We start from the raw sequence: 23,060 nt of genomic DNA on the forward strand, positions 1-23,060 counted from the left end.
AATGTAAAAATGGGTAAAGTTCAGTGGTCATGGATATAATTTACCCAGTAGCGGATAAATTACACCCATGGCCACTGTACATTACCCATTTAATATTGTGGCCGCTGAACTTCAATTCTTAACACTATGACTATTTAACTTTACACTTTTTAACACCAGTGGCCACTCGACGTCTCAAAACGACCGCTGACAGTCTGAAAATTAAATAATTGAAGAGTTAATGATATTCTAAGAAACTTTAATTCTTAAAAATTTTCGTTTTAAGGTCATTTAGGTGTTGTTTGGTTAGGAGAGAGAAAGTGAATTTTTAGAGAGAGAAAACTCCAAAAAATGTGATTTTGGAAAATAAAAATATAGTTTCATGGTAAATGTCGTTCTGAACAACTTTAATTCTTGAATATTTTCATTTTGAGCTTGTTAACGATTATTTTGAGGACTTGGTTAAAGTTGAGTGGCCACCGGTGTTAAAAAGTGTAAAATTTAGTGGTTATATTGTTAAGAATTAAAATTCAGTGGCCATAATGTTAAAATGAGTAAAATCATTGGTGTAACTTACACCTAAAAGTACTGAAATTGAATGTGACATCATGTGACATCATGGAGCATTCTTGAAGAATGTGGATATCAGTTTCATAATAGTAAAAATCAACAATATTAAAGGGAGAAAGGGTGCTATAGTGCTATAGATAAAGCTTCAACCAAATAAACACAAAAATTCCAGATAAAACAATGTCAAACCGATGTTAATTTCAATTTCTAGTTTTCAATGTTTAGTTTTACAGTTTCCTTTTCAACCTCCAGCCTTACAATTTCTATTCCTAAATTTGCAAGCTTTCCGTTTTAGATTCAATTTCAAATGTATTTGCAATTCGACAACGTTTCTTGTAATTAAGTCATATTTTTTAAGGTTTTAATTACGAACCTTTAGTTTTTTTTCGTCATTTTAAACTTTCATATTTGGAGGATGTAAGTGCTAATTTTGATAACATTTGGGATTTCTAGACATTTGCAATAAGCCGTGGTAACAATATTTCGCCTAGTCTGGTTGCTACTGTGTTGGTCGATTTGGCAAAATTGAAATGCTTGACGGTGGAATAATACAGGGAAGTGTGTCGATATCAACTTTATTACTGCTACTAGTCTCCTTTCCGGATAAAGTCACGCTCAGGATGTTACAGATTACAATCCTACAATAGTGTTTGCAGCAACATGTTCCTGGTCTCTGCCTTGTGAAGCTACTCTCAAATGCAATCTATACGCAGCTATATTCCCGTCAACCGGGCGTGTGGCTTCGGCTTTATCATACAAGATGCTAACTCCGATTTTATCTCTGATAAGAACGAGTATTTGTCCCGCCCTACTGATCCATTATTGGTAGAATGTCTCAGTGTTCGTGAAGTTCTGAGTTGAATGAAATATCAATGACTTCAAGACATATTAATCAAATTTGACTCTCAACTTGTTGTTATAACTATTCAAAGCCATATGTGTTGGTTACTCCCTTTGGTTTAATAATTAAGGATTGTAAATTCCTTATTCGTGAATTAAGGAAAGTTTCTATTCATTTTGTTAAATGTTTAGCGAATCTTACACCTCATGCTTTAGCTAACGTAATTGATTCTATATCTGATTGTTACGTGTGGAATCTTACTCCGCCGCCTTTTCTGTATCATTGTCTTTTAAAAATGCTCAATAATAAATCCTATCTTTCTTCTACAAAAACTTTCTTAAATTTTTATAAATTTTCGTAAAACTTAACACTATCGCATCAATCCGAAAAGGCAACAAACAAGTTTATTATAAACTCATAATGCATTTACAATACCCATATTTTTTCCATTAGTGATTATCTTTTAGGAAAGTTATAAATAATTAGTTAAAATCATGGATCACAGCATCCGAAAGTCACATAATAGCAGAAAAATAAATACATGTTTTTAATTTAGTGAACTGATAATCAACATATATATATATATATATATAGGAATAATAGGTAATCATTTTTAGGGGTAAGTAAGGACATTAGATGTCAGCCGATAAAATCCCAATTTGGTAGGTAATGAATTATAAGTGGAGCCTTTGGTAGGTGATAACTTCTCTTTTCACCAATACGAATATACCCATTCTTCTTTCCATCCCATGTGCCATTAATCTTTTCTTTTGACCATAATGTCCTTTCCTCACGTGCTTTTAGTTTTATTTGGGCATTTTTTAGCTAACATATTACGAAATTGACATTCCCTGTGTTTTCCTAACTACCTTCCCCCATTGACTGTTAATATCCCACCAAACCCATTTCTCTCTCTCTGTGTTTTCGTTCCTTGAGTTCATTTGTTTAATTAGACCTCTATAAAACCCCCCTTTCAATCTCTCATTCCAGCAAGCAGAGCCTCCTCCATTTTTGTCTCCTGCATTTTCTCTACCTAAAAAGAACCTACCTTTGAGAAAATTAAACCAGCTCAAATGGCTCTCTCTACTCTTTCCTCCAAGTCTCTTTACAGCAACATCGACGCTCTTTCTCAGCCTGACAGCCGCCACCAGAAGAACCCCTCTTTTGGTCTTCTACCTTCCAACAAAACCAGAAATTCCCGATCCTTACCTTCAATTTCCGCCGTCCATGCCGCTGAACCCACCAGTAATTCTGTTGCTGTGAAGGGATCTCCGGTGGCGCCTCCTGGAAGTGGGAAATGGGCGTTGGAAAGCTGGAAAACGAAGAAAGCATTGCAGCTTCCTGAATACCCTGATGTGAATCATTTGGAGACGGTTTTGAATACGATTGAGGCTTTTCCACCAATTGTTTTCGCTGGGGAAGCCAGGAGTTTGGAGGAGAAGCTTGCTGATGCTGCTATGGGGAATGCATTTTTGTTGCAAGGTGGAGATTGTGCTGAGAGTTTCAAGGAGTTTAGTGCTAATAACATTAGGGATACTTTCAGAATTCTGCTTCAGATGGGTGTTGTGCTCATGTTTGGTGGACAAGTGCCCGTCATTAAGGTTAGCTTAATTTTTTGGATTTCCAATTGATTATTCTTACAATTCTGTTCTGTTACAACATAGGAACTAACTTGACTGGAAATGCGAAAAGCACGGTGCTTTTTACTTAGGCATATCTTTTTGTTACAAATTGTGGGATTTTGTATCTGAAACATGTCAATTTTTATAAGTTTACATGCTAGACTGCATTCTCTATTACTTTTTCATTCAATTTTTCATATAAGATGTGAATTCTGATATGGAAGATTAACGATTGTCGGAATGGGTATATTAGGTGGGAAGAATGGCAGGTCAATTTGCAAAGCCTAGATCAGATCCAATGGAGGAGAAAGATGGAGTAAAGTTGCCTAGCTACAAAGGAGACAACATCAATGGAGATGCTTTCAATGAGAAGTCAAGAATTCCAGACCCTGAGAGGTTGATAAGAGCTTATTGCCAATCTGCAGCAACTCTAAACCTTCTTAGGGCCTTTGCCACTGGAGGGTATGCTGCTATGCAGAGAGTTACCCAGTGGAATCTTGATTTCGCCGAGCACAGCGAGCAAGGGGATAGGTTTGCAAACTAAATTTACTTTTAAGAGTTTGCAATTTAACTTTTTATTTATTTATTTATTTTTTTTCTGGAAAGTGATGCATAACATGGTTGATGCTGGTTTGTATTTTAGGTACCACGAACTGGCAAACCGGGTTGATGAGGCATTAGGATTCATGGCTGCTGCAGGACTCACAGTGGAGCATCCTGTTATGACAACTACTGAATTCTGGACATCTCATGAATGCTTGCATTTGCCATATGAGCAAGCTCTTACAAGGCTGGATTCAACTTCTGGTCTGTACTATGATTGTTCTGCTCACATGCTCTGGTGTGGAGAGCGTACCCGTCAGCTCGATGGTGCCCATGTCGAGTTCCTAAGAGGAATTTCTAACCCTCTTGGTATCAAGGTACTTAAGAACAGTTCTCAAAATGAAACATAATCTTTGCACACATCATAGTAAGGTTTTAAGCATCTTGATATGGTGCCTATGTGGAATTCCTAAGAGGAATTTCTCTTTTCAGATGATATACCATGATTTCATTATGAGGTTTTAAGGGTCTTGATGTGATCATATGATATAAATATCCAATTCATCATGTGATTGTTCCTTCGGAAACAAATGAATTCTTGTGATGGTGGTTTACCATTATTACATTGAAGCAACACTATCATCTATTTGTACCAGCAGAAACTCAAATCCGAATATATGCTTCTCTAAGCTGATTAGATTTAGTTATATAACTGTCCATGTGCTAGAAAAATTAGGGGCTGAACATTAGTTGTTGTGATGCAGGTAAGCAACAAAATGGATCCAAATGAGCTGGTTAAACTCATAGAGATTCTGAATCCTAACAACAAACCTGGAAGGATTACAATCATCTGCAGAATGGGTGCTGAGAACCAGAGAGTGAAGCTTCCTCACTTGATCAGAGCAGTTCGCCGGGCAGGCCAAATTGTGACATGGGTTTGTGATCCAATGCATGGAAACACCATTAAGGCACCATGTGGACTAAAAACACGTCCTTTTGATGCAATTATGGTAAGGTTTATTTATTATTAAAGTTGTTTGATCATATAAGTGTATTGCTATGTTAGGTGAATTATTAAGTCATGAACAACCCACGTAACACATTACATTTCCACTTGTGTGGGGAAGTTGTGCAATCAATTAATACAAGTAAAAATTGAATCATTAATTGCAGGCAGAGGTAAGAGCATTCTTTGATGTTCATGAGCAAGAAGGAAGCCACCCAGGAGGAATTCACTTAGAGATGACTGGACAGAATGTGACAGAGTGCATTGGTGGGTCAAGGACGGTGACGTTCGATGATTTGGGCTCACGCTACCACACACATTGTGACCCAAGGCTCAATGCTTCTCAGTCTCTTGAGCTTGCATTTATCATCGCTGAGCGACTCAGAAAGAGAAGGATGGGAAATCAACGCCCGCTTTCACTTGCCTTGTAGACCATTCACCGCTTAAGTTTGCTATGCTTCTTCTTACCATCAATACCAGTGTTTTACTCTTGAGCAATTCTTTCCAAAAATTCAATGCATATTTCAGACCCTCCTGCAGAAACTCTACTTCTTGGACGAACCACCTCCTGTTTTATCTGATTACTCGTTACTCGTATTTCTCTTGTTGAGTGGTAGCAGCAAAAGCAGGCTGCTGGAGTTAGCCCTTTCCATATCTTTACAAGTTGTCTTGGTCATTTCGGTTGAATGTTTATGTATTTATGTAGGATTGAAGTTTGATTATGTTACTGTTTGGGATTTTTAATACAAAATAAATACAGCAGAGTCTATTGCTGCCTGCATTCAGAATGGATGGATCTCTTTTCTTATTTTTCTGGATAATTATTGACCTATTCCTCTGGTATTATGTATGATAAATTGCTAATCAAGGTTGGTTTAAGAAAAGGGTGTGTAGTTGGTTGTTTAAGGTAGGTAGGTATGAAAACAAAAACAAAGTAAGTGTACAATTTCATCCAACTTGAAAACATATGGCCTACCAACTTGAAAATGATGGCCTACTCAACCTCTCTAGTTGTCAACACGACTGTTGAAAAATAATATCTATAAAAAGAAAGAAAGAATAATCAATTTGAAAAACTACATTTACCAATATATTTATATTAGGCCAAATGATTTGATTGTTATTTTCAACTTTAGAAATGCCTTGTTAATCCTCATGAGTTTCTACAGTGATCTATTTATTCTTAAATTTCCTGAAAGTGGCACATGTTTCAACTTGTTTAAATTTTTATTTTGCCCGGTTATGTAGGACTTAAGGTGTAATCATATCACTTTAAATAAGTTTAATAAATACATGAGACATTTTTAAAGTTTAATTAATCAATCGAAATGTTTGACCAAGTAAAAGAACCCATTGATATATGGAACTAAAAGAAAAATGAAAATATAACGTAAAATTTCATAATTAGAGGTTATATTTTGCTCCATAACTATACTCATTTTTGCACTTGCTTTTTTTTTAATTTGTATTTTTTAAATACTATTTTCCGTGTTTTTTTTTTGTACAATTTATTGATCTTGTGTTGTTTGGGTTTTTTTCTTTGTTGACAAGTTTCGTTTTCAACGTTGACTTGTTTCGTTTTCTTTCTTTTGCTTTTTCGTTTGAATTTCTTTTGTGACTTTTGTATCAAGTATTATTTTCTCTCTTGCATTCTATTGTTTTTTGTTTTTGTTTTTTTTATTTTTTTTTATTTTTTTTTTATGGTTTTTACAGAATGGTTAAAGGTGGGAAAAAGTTGATTTTAGGATTCCTTAAAAGAAAAACTCTACTTCTAGTTCCGAGGATTATGAAGAAGAGTGTTTGCTTGAATTGACGGACGATAAAGGAAAAATATTGTGGAGGGTGAATCTGTGAAAAACAGAAGAAATAGTTGGGGAAGAAGTTTCATGGTGAGGAAAAAAAATTATATGACAAAATTACTGGAAAAAACGTTGAGTCTACCGATGAGAAGGAAAAAAAAATGGTAGTGTAAAGATAGATCATAAGGCAATGATAAGTCATCAAAGAAATCATCAAAGAAGTAAGTGAAAACGTTTTATAGTAAATCTGATTTCGAGAAAATTTTGTTTGTTCAAAAATTGGAGGTATGTTAACTTTGGTTGGGTTTTACCCTTATTTTAGTCTATTAACATACATTGTTGTTGTTGTTGTTGTTTTTGTGTGTGTTTTATTGAATTTCTATAAGGTTTGGTAGAGGTTAAAATAGGATGAAATTTGATTAAATTAGAAGAAATTGGAAAAAAATGAGATGAAAAATTGGTTGAAATTGAATTATATCAAATGAAATTGATTTGATACCATTGTTGTAACCACGTTTTAGTGAATTTCATTCACATTCATTTTATCTAATTTGATTTTATTTGTGATTTCTGATGAGAACATCATCAAAGAGAATGAGGTTTCAATGGAACAGGACCCATACGACGTGTTAGACAGCAACACATCGTGTGGTTTGAAAGGCAAGCGCGTATAAGAAGGACAAAAAACCACATGACGTATTACTTAGCCACACGTCGTGTGGCTAGAAAATGAGAGGTTCTACTTCTTTTTATTTAATTCACACGGCGTGTGAATATCCTAACACGCCATGTGGATTCTCGGATTTTCAACCCACACGGTGTGTGAATGCTTTAATCATCAAGTTCTTCCCATTCATGCTTTGGTCCTAATTACAAACCTGCCACCGCCTATTTACCTTTCTTTCCATTAAGTTATTTATTAGTTTGTCATCACTTTATTTTGTAATCTTTTTAATGTCTTAGATTATGTTAGTTGTGCCTTAGGGGCTTTTAAGTCTTTTCTAACCTAGGATTTGTAGGGTATATAAGTCTTCTCTTTTTGTAATGTACACATTTTAAGTTTTTTCTTTTTGTAATGTATGCATTTTTTTTTATCAATCTAAGTAAAAGTTTATATCCTTTTTTGGAGGCTTGAGTTCAACCTTTTTGTTCTAGCTTGAGAAGAGTATCAATCTTTGATAATTTACGATTAAAATCAGTTGGTATTAGAGTCAATCTTTTCCTAACCCGGTACTTCTTTTGGCATTATTCAACCAAGAATCCTACAAGACACCGTGAAGGCTTATGATAAGAAGATAGATGAGTTAAGGTTTAAAGTGAGGGAGCAAATAAGGATTGCAAATGAGCAAAATGAACTTGGATGAGCAAATGAGAGCTACCATGGAACAAATGAAGATAGACTTTCAAAGTATATGCTCTAACAAGCCTTAGGAGGGCATCCTAGGAGAAATGCTAGAGGTCCAAATCTGCAACCACCAACTTCACCTCCACTAAGGAAGAATTTGTTTACACCACATCCAAACCCGAGAGGTGTGAGGCCGTAAGAGGTAAGGCAACCTAACTAATTGCTAGTTGATGAGCATGTTTGTGATAGTGATGAGTATGAGTTTGATGATGGAAATTATGGGCACAATGATGATAGAAATGTAGGATTTGTTGGGAGAATTCCAATTGGTGGGATGAGTATGTTAAGTTGAAAATGTATTTGCCCGCCTTTGGGGGTGAGTTGGATATAGAAGGTTTTTTTGATTGGTTGTTGGAGGTTGAGAGGTTTTTTGAATATGCAGGAATTCTGGATCAATAGAAAGTGAGGTTGGTTGTTTATAGGTTGAAGGGCGAAGTTTCGGTATGGTGTGATCATATTGGGGAAAAGCGAAGAAGAGCAATTCGGGAACCGATTCGATCTTAGCTATAGATGAAGGCGATGTTGAGGGATAAATTCTTACCACCGGACTATGAACCGTATCTCTATAGCTCGTATCAACATTGTGCACAAGGTAGTTAGAGTGTTTATGAATGCACGTCCTAGTTTTTGAGGCTATTAGCAAGAGCTCAATTGTTTGAATCTGATAGCCAAAAGACTTCGAGGTACTTAGAAGAAGAGGAAGTTGGGAACCGATTCGATCTTGGCTACAGATGAAGGCGATGTTGAGGGATAAATTCTTACCATCGGACTATGAACCATATCTCTATAGCTCGTATCAACATTATGCACAAGGTAGTCAGAGTGTTCATGAATGCACGTTAGAGTTTTTGAGGCTATTAGCAAGGGCTCAATTGTTTGAATTTGATAGCCAAAAGACTTTGAGGTACTTAGAGGGGTTTAGGCACAATATACAAGATAAGATTGGGACTCAAATGGTAATCAAAGTGCAAGAAATTTAGCCTTGAAGGAGGAGTCACAATTGAGTATACAAAGTCGGGAGAGTTATCAATAGGTAGGGGGTAAAGGTTCGTGTATGAGTCAGGAACCACCGAGGCTATTGGATAAGGGAAAGCAAGTGGCAAGTTTAAAGGGGGCTAAGGTTCCTATTGTTGTGAGAGCACCACCGGGAGATGTGAGACCATTGAGGGGAGCACCACCACCTCCTAGAAATAATAACCCCCTATACCAAACCGACACCTTTCAAGTGATTCTGATGTAATAATAAGTGTCCTAAAATACGAAGTGCTAATATGATAGAGAGATATGAGGATGACTATGATGATGATGGTGTGTATTGTGAGCCTCTTGAGGATGAGGATGATGGGGAATTCGCTGAGACTTATGTCGTACATTTTGTGAGGAGGTTACTTGTGTCTAATCAGGTTGAAGATGATCAATGAAACCAATTATTCCGAACTCGATGTCTAGTGCAAGGAGGGAAGTGAAATTTCATCGTTGATAACATAAGTCAAGAGAACATAATTAGCAACACTGATGTGAAGAAGTTTGGATTAACTGTGGAAACACATCCTAGCTCATATAGTTTGGATTGGCCGTGGAAACACATCCTAGCTTCATATCAATCAACATTGCAAAGTTCCTATCTCAATTGGAGATTATTAAGACGGAGTGTATTGTGACGTAGTGTACATGGATGCATGGTATATGCTTTTAGGGAGACCGTGGCAATATGATAGAGACGCTATTCATGTGAGAAGGCGTAATACCTACAAGTTCGTGAAGAATGTGGCGAAATACATATGCACTCCTATATTGGGAGAGCCAAACAAGAAGAAGAAGGCAACCCTAATTGTGTGTCCAACCCATAAGTCTTTCATTAGGGAACACGAAAAGAGCCAAGTTGTGTATATGGTGATAGTGAAGCCTAACAGAGGAATGCAATGAGAATGGGAATGCGAGTTGCCCAATGAAGTGATTTTGATGCTAGGTGAGTACCATGATCTATTTCCCGTAGATCTTCCACATGGGTTACCACCTTTGAGGGACATCCAACATCACATTGATTTGGTGCCTGAAGCTAGTTTATCGAGTCTTTCTCATTACCGAATGAGTCCTAAAGAGAGCGAGATTACGAAGGAGAAGGTGGAAGAGGTAGTTGAGATGTGATATATGAGAAAGACAGGGGCGGGGAGGGTCGACCGACCCTCTGGCCCCGTCGGAAAACCCTAGGAATGGGGTTTTCCACATTGGCTCCGCCAGGAGCCGCTATGGCTGGAGCCCCTCCAGCCATGGCGACTGCTGAAGAAGAAGAACTCTTCTTCTTCAGCGTTAAAACCAGAATAGATGGGAAGGGCATTCTCGCCCTTCCCATCTGTTATTATTTTTTAACCTAAAGGCGCAAAACGACGTCGTTTTGTGCCTTTAGGTTAAAAAAAATTAACAGATGGGAAGGGCGAAAATGTCGTTCCCATCTGTTGGGATGGAAAATAATTACACAGCCTTCTCTTTTTCTTCCTCTCTTTCGCGCAGAGAAAGAAAAAGAGAAAGGCTGTTTTGTAGAAATGTGGAATTTTGGGAAAAATTTCCCAAATAACTCCATATTGTTTTTAAAAATTTCAATTGTTCCATTATTCTTTCAATCAACTTCCAATTTCCAAGTAAATTTTTTATTTTTCATTCTTTATTTTATTTTTAGGTGTAGTTTTATGATATCTTAATTAGGGATTATCAAATTAGGGTTCATTAATATGAGATTATTAATATGTTATTTACTTAAAGCTTCTTAATTACAATTAATTTAGGATTTAATTTAAGAAATCTAATTAGAAATTTCTAATACATGGTTTAATTTAGAAAATCTAATTTAGGGTATAATTTAGATATTTTTATTTATTTTAATTTAAGGGATAAGGTATCAAAATAGGCCTATGGTTTTTGAGGAAGCATCAATTTGGGCTCTACGTACAAAATAGCACCAATATAGGCTTAACGTTTAAAAAAAGGTACCAATTTAGGCCTCTATAACAGAACGAGACACGTCATTGATATTACTCCGTTAAGTTCTGTCAATTGTACGTGGATGTAGAAATCAGAACTTAAGGAACAGAGTAATAGGAATGACGTGTCCAATCTGTTATCGATGCCTAAATTGATACATTTTCTAAACGTTAAGCCTATATTGGTGCTATTTATACGTGGAGCCTAAATTGACACTTTCCCAAAAATCACAGGTTTATTTTGGTACCTTATCCCTTAATTTAAATTATGATTTATTTGCTATTTGGGGATTATTTATGATGTTGGGGAAAAGAATTTTAGCATGTGCAAAATTTTCACAATATGACATTTCAGAGGGACAAATTAAATTGCCACTACTTAGACATTAATTTTCTACACAAATACTTTTTACTCTCATTTTATGATATAATTTATCTTTTATATTGTTGATTTTATTTTTATAAATATGTTAAAGTAGTATCAAAAATTTTTTTTATCCACGGTCTAGCCCCTCCGACCTATAGGTACTGGCTCCGCCACTGGAGAAAGAGAATGAACCCTTGTGCGGTTCTTGCTTTACTCACTCCAAAGAAAGATGGTTCATGGAGGATGTGTATGGATAGCAGACCTATCAACAAAATCACCATTTGGTACAAGTTCCTTATTCCTCATCTTTATCATATGTTGGACCAATTGAACGGTTCAAATGTGTTCTCTAAGATTGATTTGAGGAGTGGTTACCATCAAATCTTTAAGATACTTGTTGAGAAAGAAACATGTATTGCTATTAAATGCTTACGAACAGACCGATAAGGGGAGTTCACATCCACCGAGTTCAATAATTTCTGTAGAAACAATGGAATTAGAAGGCAACTACGACGGTATATACTTCACAACAACAAAATAGAGTTGCAGAAAGGAAGAATCGCACAATGATGAATTGTGTGAGGAGCATGTTCTCTCAAAAAGGGATTCCAAAACCTTTTTGACCTGCAGCAATGAAGTGGGCAATCTATGTGCTCAATTGGTGTCCGATTGTACTGTTGGAAGATACACCCTAGAAGAAGTTTGGAGTGGAGCAAAGCCATCAATTGAACATTTGAAGGTCTTTGGATGAGCGTGTCACATACATGTACCAGATGCCAAAAAGAACTAAGTTAGTGTTGAGATTAGGATAAAAGCTATGAACAACAAATTCTTGTTGAGTTTTTTTTTTTTTTTTGTGGGGGGGGGGGGGGTGGAATTTTTTTTTTTGTGGGGGTAGATAATACAAGTGATGGAGATTTTCAAAGCTGTTGATGCTGAAATTCCATTTTTCAATGATGTTGCTGCTAAAATTGAAGATGAAAATGGGACAAGTGATGCAATAACAACTCCCTCAAGTTCCAGCTCTTCCTCAAACTCTGATACAGTGTGGCAAGCTCACATTTGTACATTCTTGAGGACAAGAATGCCTCAAAGGGGAATATTGAGGGGAGTATTGTCACGATGATAGATAGGGATTATTTAGGTATTATTAAGTGGTTAATTGTTTTTACATTAAGTTGTAATTGCTGCCACATCAGCAGTTGTGCTGCCTATTTAGAGTGAATTGCTATATTTCCTATTTTTATTTAAGGTAGGTTAGAATTAATAAGGTGATTTAAGGTAAGTTAGAATTATTAGGGCCATGAATTTAAGAGACTAGCTATACTTTCCTATTCTTATTTAAGGTAGGTTATATTTCCTATTTTTATTTAAGGTAGGTTTGAATTAATAAGGTGATTTAAGGTAAGTTAGAATTATTATGGCCATGATTTTCAGAGGTCAACTATATTTTCCTTTTCATTTTTTTCCTATTTAAGAGAATCACTCTATACTAATTCATTATGCAATTGATTAATGAAATATTTCTTTCTTTCTTTCTTCTAAAATTTTCTCTCTATGCTCTATGCTCTCTGTTCTAATTCTTTTTCTTCCTATTCTGAAATTCTAGTTCATCAGAATCCTAGTTCTAACACAAGCAAGCTCCACGAGCTTGGTTCAGTCGCATTGAAGCATATTTCTTAAGTGCATGATTTGAGAAATGTTCCAATGAGCAGACCCTATTTGTGAAAACCAACATTCGAGGTAAAATTTTAATTGTCAGTTTATATGTCGGTGATTTAATATACAATGAATGATAAAGTAATGATGAAATAATTCAAAGAATCAATGATGAAAGAGTTCGATATGTCAGACTAGGGAAAGATGAGGTATTTTCTTCGCATTGAGGTGCAACGATTAGACATTGGGATCTTCATTAGCCAAAAGAAGAATGCATGATGTGCTGAAAAGATTTTGAATAAAAGAATGCAATGCTATTTGGAATACTATTTTTTCCTAGTTTCAAAATTTCGAAAGATGAGAAGGAAACTGTTATCGATAGCACTTTCTACAAGCAGCTCGTTAGGAGCCTGATTTATCTAACATCAACTCACCCAAATTTAATATATGCAGTAAGCTTAATTAGCAGGTACATGTCTCAACCTACGGAGCTTCATCGTATGGCTACAAGAAGAGTGTTAAGATACGTAAAGAAAACTACCAATTTTGCATTCTATATCAGAAAATGAGCAAGCGGCATGTTGATGGCCTATACTGACAATTACTATGCGGGATATTTGAAGGGATATTTGAAGGATAGAAAAGGCACTTGAGGATATGCATTCATGATGACTTCAGAAGCAATATCATGGTTATGTAGAAGGTAACCAATTGTGACATTGTCAACGACATGAATATGTAGCATCAACATATGCTTGTCAAGCAATGTGGATGAGGATTGTTCTTTAAAGGCTTAATTTTGATGTGTACGACCATCTTCTACGACAATAGATCAACAATTAAGCTGTCCAAAAATTCAGTTCTACATTAAAAAAAAATAATAATAAGCACATAGCAGTTCGATTTTGTTGTTAAAGAGATTTTGTTGATTAAGAAATTTATGCAACGAATGTTCAATTCGTTTAATCCATTGCGAATATTCTAACTAAACCTCTCTCAAGATGAAACAATTTCAGAAAGTTTACTTAGAGTTTATGAATTACCAGGAGTAAACTAAGCAATATTCTTAGTTTAAGGAAGGGTTTGTTAACGTTAAAGTCTTCTAGTAATTGTTGTGTTCTATTGATAAACTGCCTTGTTTTTAGGAAGTCCTATTTTGTAGGCTAGCGCATATCAATATCAATTCTGTTTTGATTAGGAATCCAAGTAGTTCATCCTTATTATTTCTCTTATTTCTGTTTTTTAATTGATGTTGAATAATAAGCTGATCATTTTCAAAATATTAAGTGCTTGAGTTTGTTTAACAAAAATACCTTCTAGAACAAATAAAAAGATCATACAAAGTTGAAATCAAAATGCAAAAGATATCAATATTAGTTTCAACAAACATAAAATGTACATACCCTACAACCTATGAACTCTAAATACAACTAATCTGCTTGCATAGAAAGGAAACGCACGAGTCTGCAATCAAAAAGACAGATTCCTCAAAATATCACCATATTGAATATTTCCAAAAATTGACTACAACGGGTTTGTAAATTACGGACTAATAATTCAACATCGGCTCAAGAAAACTTCATCAATAATAAGAAACTTCTCAACAGAAAATAACCTCTTACATATTCATTCATCTTATAACATGCTTTGCTTTGGGACCATTATTATCGTCTCAGCAGACCGTGAATGGAAAGACTAATTTGCCGAAAAAACTGAATCTTTAACATTACTGTAATAATGAGGGTATTAACTAGTAATAAATTGATGGCACATGATAATAGAGCCAGAAAGTTCTGTCTTCACCCTCTTTAACAGTAATCTAATAATAAGGCATGTATCTCGTTGACCTTCTGAACCTAGGTGCTTTCCTGCAGCAATTAAAAGGTAAAAAAGAATTATTCATCATATCCTGAGGTGTAAACTGTATATTTATTGGATCACTATAATGCATGAAGATATATTAATCTAGAAAGCAGAAAATACATACCCATATCCATAAGGGGAGTAGAAATAAGGGGGCACATAAGGTCTCCTAAACCGGTAACCCATGTAAGGATTAAAACGCCTCGGACGATACTGCTTCAACCCTGGAACATTGGTCCTTTTGGGCAAAACCTGAAGTGTGCAAGTATCATGCATGAATTAATAACAGTCACTAATGAAAATGAAAATGAAAATGAAAATGCAAATGGCAGGTTCATACTAAAAGCAATTACCAAGCTTGTTAATATCTTCAACAATGAATAGAAACTCACCTTTATCTGGCGCCCATGCAGCTCAGATTCATTCAGAACTAAAGCCTCTTGTACAGCTTCAACTTCAAGGAATTCCACATATGCAAAACCTTTTGGCTGGCCGAACTTGTCTGTCAGAATAGTAACCCTGTTAACAGTACCACAAGACTGAAAGTGCTGCTGCACTTCTTCTGGTGTGCATGCATAATCAACCTGCGGGTATAATTCATTGCAAGGCTTTAGAAACTATCTAAATCAAGAAAACATTATATAATAGAAAATAGATGTAAATGATGACCACAAAAAATAACCTAAATCCAAGACGCACATGATACTAAAGAAAATACCAAAATATGATTTCCCAATGATCACTAACTTTTGCTGTAATATTTTTATCAAAACCATGTATGCATGATCCATCAACCTATACAAAGTGAAATATGCTGAAGCAGAAAAAAGAATCGCAATTTAGCTGAGATCAGAAATCAAAATCAGCAAAGTTATTATTATGCTGATTTTACTCCATTGACACAAGCAACAATACATTTTTCCTTGTTCTATCAGGTTATTTAATATTCCACATGCTGGATTGTCCCCACACTAGCATGTTTCAGATCTTTTTATGTTTATCATTCAAATTTCAGAAACTTATTAGCCTCCCTAAAATTTTGAGATCACAAAATGTAAAGTGCACAGGTGCATTAGGCCTGTCAAATCAGCTTGACAGAATCCATCCATCAAATATCAAGCAAATTGTCATTACTGTAACATCATTTGCCTAATCAAATCAATTACAATCAAACTGATAATTTCTAGCTACAGAATTAAAATTAAATTTACCACCAGATTTCTCGACAACTCCTCTCTAAAGAATCTATTTGCATACCATATTATACAGATATCCATTGCACATTTGTTTTTTCCCTCTATAACTACCAGTAACAACTCTCCTGATTCTCTCTCTTTTTTCCCTCTTCAGGGATAAGAAAAAAGAAAGGAAAAAAGCATCCTAGTGTTCCATTATACCAATAAATTAGCCAAACAATTTGACTTCTGTTTGACATGCCTCTCCTCTTCAATAACTTGGGAAGAACAGTAATCAAAATTCTGCAGCTTGTTCTGCTAAATCCTTAACCACACAATTCAGAATCGACTTCATCCATAATATTTTCTCCCTTCACTTCATCCCCAACTTCAACTACTGGAACTTAAATGTAAATATGAGCAGAATCAAATTACATTAACTTATCATTACAAAGATTAACATATGAAAATTCAAGACCTCCAATTGATCAAGCGTGATAAAGCTTTCGTAAAAGATTTTAGTTTTTTATGATGTTACAAAAAGGAAAACTTAGACATCTAAAATGTACTTTGAGATGAGGTGTAATTCTTCCCCCATGGTATACCCAGCCCCAAGAGTACCCAAATTGAAAAGAAATGATGAAACCAAATGAGGTGATTAGAATTTAAGGAACTCAATGCTGGTTTACTCATAACAGGGTGAAATGCAAAGTTTTGAAGAACACTTATGACACATCGAAAAGAATTAAGAGTCAGCATGACACCAAAAAGAAGTAACAATCTTACACCCTTCACCACATCTGCTCAATAACAACATATATCAGAAACACCAACCACCCACCAGCAGTGATGAAGCTCTGCATTCCACAGCTTAGATTGCATATCCTGACTTGCTTCTGCTCTCCAAGAGGAACAATCCTCAAGTATCATGGTAGAAGTATCTCAATGTACAAACTACTCCCATCTATTCCAGCAACCACCAGACAAGTCTTTTGCCGGGCTGTCTCACCCAATTGCGACAAAGAAGATTTCCATTTCATTATTCTCTCTCCCTCCCTCTCTATCTTTCTTATCTCTATTTTCAATTTCCTTTTTTTCATTTTTTGGACTTTTTTTTTGCGCTTATAATATGTTCTTTTTTTTCTTTTCCTCTCTTTTTTTCTAGAGATATTTGTCTTATTTTCCTCTCATTTCTTTTGATGGCATTGTTATCATTTCTTTTCTCTATTAACATGCAGAACTTTTTTAATCTCTCACAATACAAGCTTACTGAGCAAGAGAAAAAAAAACACAGACTCTGGCCCACCCCCAAAAGACAGTACAATTATTCCAGCGCAAACAAACAGAGAACTTGAGGTATAAGGAGAACCCTGCGATCATAGTGAGACATGAAGTCAAACCATGATTCTCAATCGTAAGAATCCGCATCAACAGAAGAAGCAAGAAAATTAATGCAAAATAATATTTCAAATACAAAAACGCATCTACAGATCAAAGTTTGGGAACTTGAAGACAACAGTCCGCACAATATATATACAAATCACAATTGGTAGATACAGAAGTTCGTAATAGGGCCATTTCCTTGCCTTACACTTATTCTTATAATTATTATTTAGTTCAAAGGGGCAAGGAACATGGTAAATTATCATATTTGAGAAACTGTTCAGTTATATATATATATATATAACCTTTGTGTCAGTATGCGTTGTGCGTCCGTTAATAAAACATAACTTATAATTCATAAGAATTAAGTAAAAATAGATCTTTAAAATCTAGGAATCTCACATTTGAGGAAGATAAAATTGTATTCTATCCTTTTATTATCAAATACTAATACAGTTCAATGAAATAAGAGAGAACCGCTAGTTGCATACTATTTCTGAAAAAGTGGGTATGCATATCGCATGCATTGGCAAAAATTGTTAAACTCAGATACAAATTTACTAATTTGAGATTGATATATATTAATGAATTTTAACGCTGTGAAAATGACATTATGAACTTTTATCAAATTTGAAAAGAACCAAATATAATTATTCTGGGGGTAAATATGAAGAAAAACTACTAAGAGCTCAAACATAAATGCTAGCCAACTCCTGTGCCATGCAACTCCACTGATTATTAATACCAAATATAGATATCAAGAAGATTGAGGACATGCCTATTCTTCATAATTTTAAACAATTTTGTAGCACTTTGGCATAAGACAACAAGAAAGACCAATCAAATCATCCCAATAATTTTTCAGATTAAGGAAAGTGCATTTTATTTGATGTTCCATACACTTGAGGATATGCATGCAGTACAAAATCTATTATACCCTTGTCACTTCTCACACAGAGAATGTGTTTTGAGTCTAGATGAAGATATGAAGGATGAGCATGAGACACATATTGTCAAATACATATAACTGACTAAACACATAGTATAGCACACATAACAGCTGCAGCATTGTATTTCCTAGAAAATTTGGATTTGTCTGTGCAAAAGAAAAAGAAAAAAAAAACAATTCCATTTTCCAGAGTTACCAGATATGCGTGCAACAAGTTTGAGTTAGATATGTGAAATAATTTTAACTAGAGGCTCAAAAAAAATTACACATTGCATAACAACTGTGGAAGCACAAGTGAGATATTATAACAAGCCTAGTGAAAAAGTAACATTTCAAGTAAAAACAAGTAGCCTACAGGCAAGGTATAATGATACTCACATTGCCGACAAACACAGAACGAGTATCTGCTTCTTCCTTATTTACTTGGCTAGCTGCTGCACCAGCTGGATCTGCATATGATATTACACATAAAGATAATGACATGAGCATATACATCCAAACAGTGGGGAAATAACATAGGAGAGAAAATCAAGGACTAAAATCATAAACATAAGAATGAACCTAACAAAAAAAGATAGATACAAGTTTATGCCACTTCAACTATTGGTCTAAGGGAAAAAAAGCAGCATTGCTGCCTGCTGATGCCATCTCAAAAAAGGTTGAGAAACTATAGTATTTGGCTCCAGTAATTTCTCTCATTATACCTTGTTAGGATGGGGTGCTCTAGTAATTTCACAGCACAACTAAGGTTATTCAACATTTCACTTAATCGAAATCCATATGAATATCCCAAAGCGCTGATTCACAGTTTTTGATTGAATTCCAAGCTAATGCAAAGATTGAAAGCAGGGAACAAAATCCCACACACAAGGCCTAGTTTGTTTTACAAATTGTCATGAGGACAAGGAATTAGACAAAATTGTCAAAAAGAACAGGGAAGACGCAGCTTATAGAATTTTCTAGATAAAAGAAAAAAAATAAACCTTGAACAGCGCCCATTTCCTTCTCAACCTTAGCTTGCATCTCGCGCAGAGCCGCCGCTTCCTCCTCCATCTCCTTCAACCTTTTCTTCATCTCATCTAGCTCCTGCCGCATTACACCAAACACAAATGTTATCACTCGTCATATAATCAACCCAACCTGAGTAAAAGATCCTCTCCAAGATCGATTAAACAAAATAACTAGGGTTTTAATTATTGCAAAGGAAATAGTAACCTTGACAGCATCTTCATCGGCGCCGGCCATGTCGACGTCCGCGTTATGAGGATCCATATCGCCTTCCATGTCAGGAATCTCTCCACCGTACACCTCATGCTCCTCTTCGTCCATCTTCTCCTGTTTGATGGTTCTAGAAGCTGAAATTTTTTTTTTTTTTTTTTTTTGTTTTTTTGCTGAAAGAACTGAAATTTTGGTTTCGTAGCAGGATATATTCAGTTTATATACAGAGAGTGAAGCCAAATCTAAACGCTTGCGAGTTAATGGAATTAAATAAGAGTAACAGAAGGTTAAATAAATATTTAATTTTATTTGGAAGTTTTTTTTTTTTCCTAAGAATAAATTAAGGTTAATGAAAATTAAATATTTAATTCTTGTAACTTTCAGACTTTAACCTCTTAATTAGAATTTAACGAGAGTAAAGTAAAGTAGTAGTTTTTTGAGATAATTATAAATTTGACCTAACTAAAACACCACATTTACATATCTAACTCATATTATATTGCTTCCATTTTATCAAATTAGACACTTTCATTCATTTTGGACAAAATTACTCTTAGTTGTATATAACTGAATATCTAACCATCTTCTCTTTCCCTTTTATTTATTTTCAAATTCTCACAGCAAAATTCATCAACTCAACCCAAAATCTAAGCACATCCATACACCATTCAAGTTCATGTAAGTATCATTTCTTCATTTTTTTATACACATTACTAGAAATACATAGTTGGTATTCGATTGTTGTTGCTTCAATCTTGAAATTTTTCGATTCTGCCATTTTCGCCCGATAGGTCGCATTCTGGTTCTGTAAATGCGACAAGGATTACTATTGTCGCAGCTGCGACAGCGTGGATTATGTCGCATTTGGAGCCCTTGTCACATTGGGCGTCGCATTTGATATAGCTTCGTATTTGGCATCACATTTGGTATAGATTGTCACATTTATTGTCGCATTTACAGATGAATTGGTTTTATTATGTTTTGATCACGTGTCCATTTTACTAAATGTAGAAGCATGTCAACCAAAGAGAGATGTACGTGTTTTTTGTCTTGGAACGGACAGTGGAGCACAAAGGGAACTGCGATGACATACGTGGATGGTAAATCGAAGTTGTTGGTTTTGCCAACAGAGATTGACTTGCAAAAGTTCATCTAAGCACATCCATACACCATTCAAGTTCATGTAAATATCATTTCTTCATTTTTTATACACATTACTAGAAATACACAATTGGTATTCAACTGTTGTTGCTTCAATCTTGAAATTTTTTGATTCCGCCATTTTCGCCCGATAGGTCGCATTCTGGTTCTATAAATGCGACAAGGATTACTATTGTTGCAGCTACGACAGCGTGGATTATGTCGCATTTGGAGCCCTTATCGCATTGGGCGTCGCATTTGATATAGCTTGTCGTATTTGGCATCGCATTTGGTATAGATTGTCACATTTATTGTCGCATTTACAGATGAATTGGTTTTATTATGTTTTGATCACGTGTCCATTTTACTAAATGTAGAAGCATGTCAACCAAAGAGAGATGTACGTGTTTTTTGTCTTGGAACGGACAGTGGAGCACAAAGGGAACTGCGATGACATACGTGGATGGTAAATCGAAGTTGTTGGTTTTGCCAACAGAGATTGACTTGCAAAAGTTCATCTAAGCACATCCATACACCATTCAAGTTCATGTAAGTATCATTTCTTCATTTTTTATACACATTACTAGAAATACACAGTTGGTATTCAACTGTTGTTGCTTCAATCTTGAAATTTTTCGATTCCACCATTTTCGCCCGATAGGTCGCATTCTGGTTCTGTAAATGCAACAAGGATTACTATTGTTGCAGCTACGACAGCGTGGATTATGTCGCATTTGGAGCCCTTGTCGCATTGGGCGTCGCATTTGATATAGCTTGTCGTATTTGGCATCGCATTTGGTATAGATTGTCACATTTATTGTCGCATTTACAGATGAATTGGTTTTATTATGTTTTGATCACGTGTCCATTTTGCTAAATGTAGAAGCATGTCAACCAAAGAGAGGTGTACATGTTTTTTGTATTGGAATGGACAGTGGAGCACAAAGGGAACTGTGATGACATACGTGGATGGTAAAGCGAAGTTGTTGGTTTTGCCAACAGAGATTGACTTGCAAAAGTTGAAAGAGAAAGTTTATAGTGCCCTTCGCGTTGATTCAACCTCGTATGATCTCCAAATGTCCATGCAGGCGACATGCGGTCCAAATAAACTGCGTGGTGGGATAGCATATATTGATGATGATGGAGATGTCATGGGATTCATAGAGTATTGCCGAATGAATCCGATCGATTTGATTCCACTGTATGTTACTCTAAACATGCGAACAATAGAAGCTGAAGTATTGCGACCTAACAAAGACGGACATGTTGGTCCTAGCAAACCAACGGAAGTAGTAAGTCATGATCCCACCATCGAAATGGATGCTCCTATACATGGTAAGGATGATAACAATGGTGGAAATGGTATTGATTATCAGAACTACAATAATGATGATTATCTGAATAATGATAATCATGATCATTATGATGATCATTATGATGAGCATTATGATAATGATTATTGTTACGATAATGGTGATAGTGTGAAAAATGAAGATATCACTCGAAATGAAATTCATGTTAAAAGTGTTCATGAAAAAGCTAAACAACCTGATCATGTCCAAAGTATCCTATATGAGGGTGGTGATGAAGATAGAATGAAAAGGATGGCTGATCCATTTCGATGGCTTCCAAAGGCATGTGTCGCGCCTGTGAATCTGATTGCATCTAAGCAATCAAACGGAGGGACTACTTTGAGGTTCAATGATGTATTTTCAAACAAAGTTGAATTGCAAGATTCACTTGGAAAATATGCAATTGAAAATTCGTTTGAATGGAAGGTTTACAAATCAAACAAGTCTTTGTTTGAAGTGAAATGTAAAGATGTGGACAAATGTAAATGGAGGGCTAGAGGGATCGTCATTCCAGGTTCCAATATGTTCAAGCTTTAAAGAATGGATGGTATGGACATACACACTTATGGGAGAGATCAGATATGTCCGCACCATAGGCAAGCGGGGAAACGTGTTGCAGGGATACTACTCAGAAATAGGTTTGATTTGGAAAATCGGGTGCATCGACCAAAGGATATTGTTTTCGATTTTGAATGAGATTTTTCCGTCAATCTCTCTTATATGCAAGCTTGGAGAGCAAGACACTGGGCATTGGAAGCTCAAAGTGGTTCGCCGAAGGAATCGTTTATGTTGTTACCGGACTACTGTGAGATGTTTAAGAGTACAAACCTGGGAACCGTGACACATATCGAGATAGATGATGATAATCACTTTAGATTTTTCTTTATGGCTATTGGTGCTTCATTGAGAGGTTTTAAACAACATATTCGACCTGTCTTAGCAGTCGATGGAACTTTTCTAAAAGGTAAATATCCTGACATATTATATATTGCAGTTGCCCTTGATGGGAACAATCAGATCTTTCCTATTGCATTTGGAGTTGACCCGAAAGAAAGTAATGAATCGTGGCCTTGGTTTATGAATAAATTGAAAGAGTGTATGTATGATGTTGAAGATCTAGCCATTATATCAGACCGAAATCAGAGCATTATACATGCAGTGGTTTTTCCTAATGCTGTACATGGGGAATGCACTCGTCATCTGCAACAAAA

The 23,060-nt window shown here is 35.5% G+C and overlaps 2 protein-coding genes across 2 annotated transcripts; one reads left to right on the forward strand and one right to left on the reverse strand.

Moving 5' to 3' along the window:
• The first annotated feature begins 2,291 nt into the window (after window positions 1–2,291).
• On the forward strand, window positions 2,292–5,349 carry LOC136228913 (phospho-2-dehydro-3-deoxyheptonate aldolase 2, chloroplastic). Its single transcript, XM_066017412.1, has 5 exons — window positions 2,292–2,991; window positions 3,266–3,543; window positions 3,656–3,932; window positions 4,320–4,565; window positions 4,729–5,349. Exons 1-5 carry the CDS (start codon window positions 2,464–2,466, stop codon window positions 4,990–4,992), a joined length of 1,593 nt encoding a protein of 530 aa, XP_065873484.1. The 5' UTR covers window positions 2,292–2,463; the 3' UTR covers window positions 4,993–5,349.
• An 8,903-nt stretch (window positions 5,350–14,252) lies between these two features.
• LOC136229609 (polyadenylate-binding protein 2) lies at window positions 14,253–19,553 on the reverse strand. Its single transcript, XM_066018508.1, has 6 exons — window positions 19,355–19,553; window positions 19,123–19,225; window positions 18,518–18,588; window positions 15,025–15,216; window positions 14,757–14,884; window positions 14,253–14,637 (listed from the first exon to the last, which is right to left on the reverse strand). The coding sequence occupies exons 1-6, from the start codon at window positions 19,466–19,468 to the stop codon at window positions 14,589–14,591; spliced, it is 657 nt and encodes a 218-aa protein (XP_065874580.1). The 5' UTR covers window positions 19,469–19,553; the 3' UTR covers window positions 14,253–14,588.
• Window positions 19,554–23,060: the final 3,507 nt, after the last annotated feature.

The sequence above is a fragment of the Euphorbia lathyris genome, chromosome 5 (genome assembly GCF_963576675.1).
Source record: "Euphorbia lathyris chromosome 5, ddEupLath1.1, whole genome shotgun sequence".
NCBI lineage: Eukaryota > Viridiplantae > Streptophyta > Magnoliopsida > Malpighiales > Euphorbiaceae > Euphorbia > Euphorbia lathyris.